Below are 9,666 nucleotides of genomic sequence, written 5' to 3'. Positions count from 1 at the left end.
TTTGAAGTACTTGAGGCAACAACAGTTCGTTTAGAGTGTAGACTAACAGAGAATAGAATATTTGGCCCAAAAGGATACCTTGAACAAGCTGTAACAGCGGACGTACCAATCTCGCAGACGAAGTGCTGCTTCCACGGAGCAAATGTAATCGTTAACCGGAGGATCAAAGTAACTTCGGATCTCCAGGCAGTCTTCTCTGCCGCCATAATTATCAGGCTGTGTCTCAGACCAGTCCTGGGCCTTGATTGGGTCTCCGTTGATGTAATTCCACACGCCTTCGTTGTGCTGGTCGGTGCCGCCTATCCACACTCCGGGGCCCTCTGCGGTTGTTTGTTTGTTTGTTTGTTTGTTTGTTTGTTTGTTTGTTTGTTTGTTTGTTTGTTTGTTTGTTTGTTTATTTATTTGTTTATTTATTTATTTATTTATTTATTATGATTATGATTGATTATGATTATGATGATTATTATTATTATTATTATTTATTGGAGGAAAATGAAAGCAAATCAAAATTTGTATTTTCAAAGGACACTAGATGAAAACAGGACATTTCCAAAAGTTGCTTTTCCCCTTGTTTTTGCCGCAAGTCTCTCTCTCTCTCTCTCTCTCTCTCTCTCTCTCTCTCTCTCTCTCTCTCTCTCTCTCTCTCTCTCTCTCTCTCTCTCTCCTTGTCAACTCCATTTTTAAAATCATCTACGACATCAGTGTTCCGAGCCCCGAACTCATCTGCTTTCGACGGACGTACCCACTTTGCCGAACACGAAGGCGTCGAGGGCAGGCACGTCGGAGGGCACAGCGAGGTCTCCGCCCAAGCCTTGGCACCGTCTTCGGGCGTCATTCCAGTTTTTCTTGACATCGCTCAAGTAAAAGCATTCGTCACCGATCTTCGTGAAAGGCGGCGGGCAGGCGCCTCTGAGAGGACAAAAATCAATCAATAAGTGGATTTCTACTTTCATAGTTTATATCACTCAGGAGCGAATTTATTGTTGGCTGCATAAGATTCATGATACTCAAGATAAGCCATGTATCAATCACAGAGGGAAATGTCAGCAAAAGACAAATAAGCAAATAAATAAATAATATTGACAGACAGAATATCGTTTCCATCTGCGAGCGAGTGAGTGAGATTTGCCCTTCCATGTGTAGCTTTGCCCTTCCATATATATGGCCCGGCCTGTGTCAGCTATTTATGGCTGTCTCAGTTGACTCACGGTCACTGAATGCTTACCGTGGTGGCCGGGCTGCCAGCAGGCGCTCCTGCCACCACGATATAATCATGCGGCATAATCTTTTTACCAGGCCCTGTCTCAGAAATTGTGTGCTCACAACTCTGTAAATAATATAACAGTGGCGTTCGACTCGCACAATGCTTACAACACGTGTCTGCATAGTCAATTGTTTGTATGATTTGCCATGTGCAGTGTTAGCCTAGTCTGATTCTGTGAGGAATGACTTCGGCACCTCTATTAATTGTTTCAGAGAGTGCCAGTGGCTCATAGCCTATGGCGTCTGAATACCATCTGGCTGAAGGGGAGGTTCTCATTCCTTTCTGTGTAGCTGCAGGAGAATGGCAAGTCCTGTGGCGAATACCCACGATAGCTATGGCCCATAAAGCGTGTGCTTTATTTACTGAATAACAACGCTCAGGAACTCACCCTGTTGCGGGGCTGGCCTTCCGAGCGCACCAAGCATCCTGGGAAAGGAGCTGAAAAGCGAAGGATATTTCAGGTCAGGCTGAGGCAGACGTTTATATATGAATAGGGGGATGATCAGTATATATATGTACACATGCCTGGAAACAAACGAGTGCACACCACACCCCGTGGTGTGTGGGGTGGTGGTGTGGGTGTGTGTGTGGTGTGTGTGTGGTGGGGCCATATAGAACGAAGATTAAACAAACTGACAGGCGGGGAACAACCAAATAACAACAGACAAAAACAACAAGGGGGGTTAAAACCGTGGTGGGCCGGGGGCTGCCAAAAGAAAAAATGGCTTTAAATTAATAAAAAAAAACCCCTTTTTTTTTTTTTTTTTTTTTTTTTTTTTTTTTTTTTTTTTTTTTTTTTTTTTTTTTTTTTTTTGGGGGGGGGGGGGGGGGGGGGGGGGGGGGGGGGGGGGGGGGGGGGGGGGGGGGGGGGCGGGGGAAAAACTTTTTTAAAAAAGGGCCCCGGGGGGGCCAAAGGAAATTTGGGGGGGGAAAAAAGGGGAAAAAAAGGGAAACAAGGGGGGGGGGGGGGAAAAAAAGGGGGAAAAAGAAACAGGTTGAAGGGAAGGGAGAGAGGGCATGGGGGAGCGAGGAGGAAGAGGAATTTTTAATTGAGGGGAGGGAAGAGGGGAAAGGCGAAGGGGGGGCCCCGGAGGGAGAATGAGTTGGGGAAAAAAGAGGGATAAAGGGGTTTTTAAGAAAAAAGAGGAAAGGGGGGGGCCCCGGAGGAAATTTGGAAAGGAGGAAAAGGGGAAGGGAATTAGGTAGGTGAGGCAAAAGGATTGGAATAGGGGGAGGAAGTAAAATGAAAGGGAAACAAATGACAAAAATGGTTTTGGGGGTTTTTTGGGGTTGTTTTTTGTTTGGGTAATATAAAGAAATTAAACAAAATATAAAAACCCAATTTAAACATACAGCAAAAACACAAAAAAAAAGGGGAAAGAAAAAAAAACATCCAAATAAAAAACAAAAAGAAAAAAAAAAAAAAAATAAAAAAAAAAAAAAGAATTTAAAAAAAAAGGGGGAAAAAAAAAAAAAATAAAAAAGAAAAAAAAGAAAAGAAAAAGAAAAAAAAACAAATAAAAATTAAAAGGGGGAAAAAAAAAAAAAAAAAAAAAAAAGAAGAAAAAGATGCAAAAAGAATAAAAAAAAAAAAAAAAAAAAAAAAAAAAATAAAAAAATAAAAAAAAAAGAAAAAAAAAAAAGAAGAAAAAAAAATAAAAAAAAATAAAATAAAAAGAAAAACAAGAAAATAAAAAGAATAAAATATAATAAAATCAAGAATAAATAAAATAAAAAAAAAAAAAAAAAAAATATAATAAAAATAAAGAAAAAAAATAAAGAATAAAAAATAAAAAAAAGGGTTTAAAAAAAATAAATAGGAATATATAAAATTTTCCCCTATGCATAAATAAATTTTATAAATATAATAAAATATATAATATTTAAAAATATTATAATATAGAAGATATAAGAAAGAAAATAAAAAAAAAATAATATTAAAAAAATAAAAATAAAAAAATAGATAGGAATAAATAAAATAAAAAAAAAAATAAAAAAAAAAATAAAAAAAGGGAAAGGAAAAAAATAAACAAAAAATATATATTAAGAATTGTATAATAAATATAGATTAATATAAAAAAAAAAAAGAATAAGGAGAAGATAATATAGAAGATATAAAATATAAAATATTAATATATATATATATATATATAAAAAAAAATAAATATATATAATATATAGATATATAAATTTTATATAAATATAATATAATATTTAAAAAAAAAAAATTTATAATATATAAAAAAAAATATTTATATAATAAATAAATTATAAAAGAATTAATATATAATTTTAAAATTATTAGATAAAAATATATGAATAATTATTATATTGAATATATATATAATAGATAGATATATATATATTATTAATATATTTTATAAAAAATATAAAAATAATATGAATATTTAAATATTATTTAATATTTTAAAAAATATAGATTTAATAAATTATAATAAAGAAAATATTTATATATAATATTTATATATTTTAAATATAATAAAATATATATATAATATAATAAATTTTTTTAATAATAAATATATATAATAATATATATATATAAAATATATATATTATAAAATATATTAATATGATTTTTTAAAAATTTTAATTTTATAATAAATTATAGATATAGAATAGAGATATAATTATATTAAAAAGGGAATATATATATATAAATATTTTAAATAAAATAATATATATATATATAAATATATAATATATTATAATATTATTATAATAATATATATAATAAATATATATAAAATTATAATAAAAAAATATATATTATATATAATATAAATATATATCATATGTATATATAAATATAATAATATATATATATATATATAAGATAAAATAGTAATATATAAATAATTAAATATATAATATAATTAATAAAATTTAATTTTAATATTATATATATATAATAAAATTATAATATATAATTTTTAATATTATTAATATATAATATAATAAATATAAATATAATATTTTTATATATAAAAATAAATAAAAATTAGATATAAATATATATAATATATATATTATATATTATTATATATATATAAATATAAAAATTTATATTTATATAATAATATATGATTTTAAATTTTATTTTAATATATATATATATATATTTTATATTATAATATAATATATATATAATATATATATATATATAGATAATATATATATATTATATATTTATTTATATATATGATATATATATAATATATATATATATATTATATTTTATATAATAATATATTAATAATATATATTTGTATATATGATATATAGACATACATGTTCCTTCATTATTGGCGTTCTATTGCACCCCACTCGGAATTTTTTAAAAATATTAAAAATGTTTTTAGAGAAATGTTTTTAAAAAAGGAAAAACATTTTCATCTTAGGGACCAAATTTTATGATTTAACAAAATCTAATGCTGAGTTGAAAATCAGTCCCAAAGGCACACACCAGTCGCCCCAGAAGTGCGGGGGTAATCCATGCACAATGATTTCCCGCGCCGTTTTGGGGCACGGCATTGATTTAAAAATTTTTGGTAAAATCGAAAATAGATACGATGAAGTTCTTGGCAAGGAAAATTCACCCCGATTGCTATTTAGCCACGGGGGAACCGCCCCAAACAGTGTGGTCCCAAGCCCGTAAATAGAGAGAATGATTTCCTAAAAGGTAACAGCGGCACTCTCCGTGGAAAAGGAAAATGGGGACCCTACCACTACTCCCCCAAAATCATCACAACATGAAAACTAAATTAAGTATCATGTGTGACCGGGCGGCCAAACAGAAAATACCGTTAAATGAGAGAAGCTGAGTTTGTTAAGATGATAAAAAAAAAAAAATTAGAACAAATAAAAGATAAATCACACGAATTAAGAAAAACCTCTTCTCTATTGGATATCAGGAAAATTTAAATTACAGATAATGTAAAACACCAAGTAAAAATACCTCATGGAGTTATTTAACCCAATCCCCCGGATTTTTGTTCAGTCCTTGTAGGTTTTTTTGGGAAATTTTTTTTTCAACAGATGGCTCCACATGTGCTCAGCCCCAGGGTCTATCATTTAAACCTATGACTGATTTGATTTCCCCTTCCCCCGGGAAATTTGGGGGGAAAAGCGTTTTCCTTTTAATAAATTTATATCAATACTGTTATTATTTTTAAATTTAAAGTTATGATTATTAAAATATTTTTAAAAAACTGTTTAAAATTTAAGACAAGAAATAAAGCAAAAGATCCTTTCCAAAAGTCAAGGGAAAAGGGTAAAAAGGTGCGAAAGGAGGACTAAAAGTGACCCCCCTTTATCACTAAGCATTTTTAGAGCCATCTATGTGTGAATCAATAAAAAACCCCGTGTTAAAGTGGATGGATGTATTTTGCCAAAAAAGTGGCGATTGGGTTAAAGCAGATTGATGCGCTGGCCCCATAACAGAAAACCCCAGACGTCCCCCCCGCCCCCATGGATAAATGACGAATCAAGAGAGCCATTAGCGATAAAACAATGCCCCACCCAAACTCTTTAAAAACAAACAGAAATGAGGCCGCCCTTCAGGTAGATTATAAAGTCAAAAAGAAAAATGTAAAATTGCTTATTCAACGTGCAAAAAAAAAAATTTTTGCAGAAAAAATTCCAGAATATAAAGGCAACTAAAACACTAGTGCCTCAAACAAAAAAACCTCATATGATTGCACAAGGCCATACTTTTTTTTTAAAAATTGGAAAATAACTTATGAGCAAACAATTGCTTTACCTTACAAAAAAACACCGATCGGGCAAAAGGGTACAAAATTTTTTAGGGCCACAACCAGGGACGTAGAAACAATCATTTGAATAAAAACTTCGTGAAACAAATGCGTAGGGGCAGACAGTATGCTTTACCCCCAACTGTACATTATTAAACCTCTGGTACTGGTGTTTTCCTCGCTCCTTTGGAAAATGGTATAGAACACCAATTTTCATGTTGGGGGATATAGACGATGTCAATAATGAAACGCCAATTTTATACTCCCTATATTATCCAAAATTCTTTAAAAAAAAATTTTAGCAAATCAACTGACGGGGTTTCCTGGAGGGCCCTAACTCATTTTCTAAGACACAAATGGGTTTTTAAAAAGGTTTTACTGAAAAAGTTTTTCTACAAATACGATGAATTTATAAAAATAGACAAAAATCAGGTAAATTTGCTCCCCTTTTCGGGGCCTTTTTAAGCTTTTTTATAGTGTCAACTATGAAATTTTTCTTAACAAAAACAGTAAATCATAAAATTGATACCTTTTGGTTTAAAAGTTAAGATACAAGGACCCAACCCCCCGGAAGTATCAAAAGGTTCATCAAACAAGTACCTTTTTGGGTCCGCAAGAATCTATTTTTAAATCCGATCCAACAATTTCCATTAATGATCAAATATATAATATATATAAAATTATATAAATAAACACAATATATTATAATATATATATATTATATATAATAATATATATAATCAATATATATTAAACATCAATAAAAAAATAATAATAGAAAAAATAATATACATTAAATACATATATATTTAAAACTAGATTTTAGATATTTTAAAAATTTGAAAAATAATATTATATATAATATATAAAATAATAAAAAATAAGATATATATTATTAATAATATAAACATATAATATATACTATAAATATAATATATAATATACAATAATATAAATAATAAAACAAATATAATAAACAAATATATATACATATAATATTAATATATATAATAATATATATAATATAAATAAAATATATAATTATATATTATAAAAGATATAATTATATATATAATATATAAAATTATAAATAAAAAATATATAAAATATAATATATAATAAATATAAAATATAATAATATATTATATAATTAAGTAAATATAGATAAATATATGTATATATATATTAAATTTTTTAATATATATTATGTATATTATATATATATATATATTTTATATTATATATTTTAAAATATTTATATATATAAAATATAATATAAAATTAATATATATATTGTAAAAAATTTAATGAAATTTAAATAGGGGTATTATAATAATTTTGGGGGAAACCTATTTTTTTATAATATTAATATTGATTTGGGGTTTTATTTAATTTTTAAAAAAATATAATTTTATTTATGTTTTTTAAAAAATTTAAAATAATATAAAACCCCAGAAATCCCTAATTTGGAAATTTATATTTTGCTTAAAAAATTTCTCGAAAAAAAACGTTTTAGAATTATTTTTAAAACCATTTGGTCTTGATTTTAAATTTTTCCCCAAAAATCTCATTTTTGTACAATTTTTAAGAAGGAAATTAGGGAGTATAGTTTAAAGGCGCATATTGAGAATCCCCCCCTTTAAAAAAATTTTCCCATAATGTTCCAAAGGGAGGAGGAAAACCAGTAAAAATTTAAAATTTTTTTACAGTTGCGGGTTTTAAACCCAATACTGTCCCCTAAGCATTTGTTTCACGAAGGTGTTTTATTACTAAGATGATTGTTTCTACGTCCACTGGTTGTGGTCTAAAAAATTAGTTGTAAGCCTTGCCCGATCGGTGTTTTGTTGTAAGGTAGAAGCAATTGTTTGCTCATAAGTTAGTTTTCCAATTTTTGAAAAAAAGTATGGGCCTTGTGCAATCACTAGTGAGGTGTTTGTTGTGAGGCACTAGTGTTTTAGTTGGCCTTATATTCTGTGAATTTATTTCTGCAATAATTTTTTTTTGCACGTTGAATTAGCAATTTTATATTTTTCTTTTTGACTTTATAATCTACCTGAAAGGCGGCCTCATTTCTGTTGCTTTTAAGAGCTTGGTGGAGCATTGTTTCTATCGCTAATGGCTCTCTTGATGTCGTCATTTATCCATGGAGCAGGGGGACGTCTGACGGTTCGTGTTACGTAGGGAGCCAGCGCATCAATGCTGCTTTTAACCCAATCGCCACGTTTGGCAAGAATACATGCCATGCCCACTGTAACACAGGTTTATTTATTGTATTCACACATAGATGGCTCTAGAAGTGCTTAGTGATCAAGGGGTCACTTATTAGTCCTACCTTTCGCACCTGTTTACCCTTTTCCTTGACTTTTGGAAAGGATCTTTTGCATTATTTCATTGTCTTAAATGTTAACAAGATTTTAATAATACTTTAATAATCATAACATTAATAATAATAATAACAGTATTGATATCAATTATATTAAAAGGAAAAACGCATTTTCCCGCCAATTCAAGGAATGGGGAAATCAAGATCAGTCAGTAGGGCTTAATGATAGACTCCTTGGAGGCTGAGCACATGTGGAGCCATCTGTATGTAACAAAATTCACAAAAACCTACAAGGGACTGAACATAAATCCGGGGTGATTGGGTTAATAACTTCCATGAGGATAGTTACTTGGTGATTTACATTATCTGTAAGTGAAATATCTGATAGTCCAATAGAGAAGAGGTGTTTTCTGTAATTCGTGTAGATTTATCTATTATTTGTTCTAATTTATTTTTCTTAATCATCTTAACTAACTCAGCATTCATCATCATTATAACGGTAGGTTCATGTTTGAGCCGCCGCGGTCACAGCATGATACTTAATTGTAGATTTCATGTTGTGATGATCTTGGAGTGAGTACGTGGTAGGGTCCCCAGTTCCTTTCCACGGAGAGTGCCGCTGTTACCTTTTAGGTAATCATTCTCTCTATTTATCCGGGCTTGGGACCAGCACTGACTTGGGCTGGCTTGCCCATCCAGTGGCTAAATAGGCAATCGAGGTGAAGTTCCTTGCCCAAGGAACTTCATCGTATCTAGGTTCGACTTACCTAAAATTATTTAAATCAATGCGCGTGCTCACATACGCGCGCGGGCAATGCATGTGTGCATGGATGTACCCACGCACTTGCATGCGGCGACTGGTGTGTGCACTTGGACTGATTTTCAACTCAGCATTAGATTTTGTTAAATCATAAATTAGGTCACCTAAGATGAAAAGTGTTTTCCTTTTTAAAGACATTTCTCTAAAAACATTTTCAATATATTCAAAAGATTCCGAGATGGGGTGCATATAGACAGCGCCAATAATGAAGGAAGCATGTATGTCTATATATACATATATACAGACATATAAAAATATATATATTAGATATATATATAATATATATATATATTAAAAATATATATATATATATATATAAATAAAAAAATAATATAATATATAATAAAATATAGGCAATATAAAGTATAGCATAATATATATATAAAAGAATATATAAATAATAAAGAATAAATATATAATAATATATAATATAAAGCATATATATATAATATAATATAATATAAATATATATATAATATATAAA

General features: G+C 29.3%; 1 protein-coding gene across 1 annotated transcript; it reads right to left on the bottom strand.

Annotated features, from left to right (window-relative positions):
- Positions 1 to 106: 106 nt before the first annotated feature.
- LOC119576050 (perlucin-like protein) lies at positions 107 to 1,702 on the bottom strand (the record flags this gene model as incomplete). The annotated part of the gene is given in 3 exon segments (XM_037923574.1): positions 107 to 320; positions 743 to 909; positions 1,653 to 1,702. Coding segments are annotated over 3 exon segments (431 nt in total), but the record flags the coding sequence as incomplete, so codon positions are not given.
- Positions 1,703 to 9,666: the final 7,964 nt, after the last annotated feature.

The sequence above is a fragment of the Penaeus monodon genome, chromosome 8 (genome assembly GCF_015228065.2).
Source record: "Penaeus monodon isolate SGIC_2016 chromosome 8, NSTDA_Pmon_1, whole genome shotgun sequence".
Lineage (NCBI taxonomy): Eukaryota > Metazoa > Arthropoda > Malacostraca > Decapoda > Penaeidae > Penaeus > Penaeus monodon.
The sequence above is the reverse complement of the archived record's forward strand: the minus strand, read 5'-3'. Positions and strand labels throughout refer to the sequence as shown.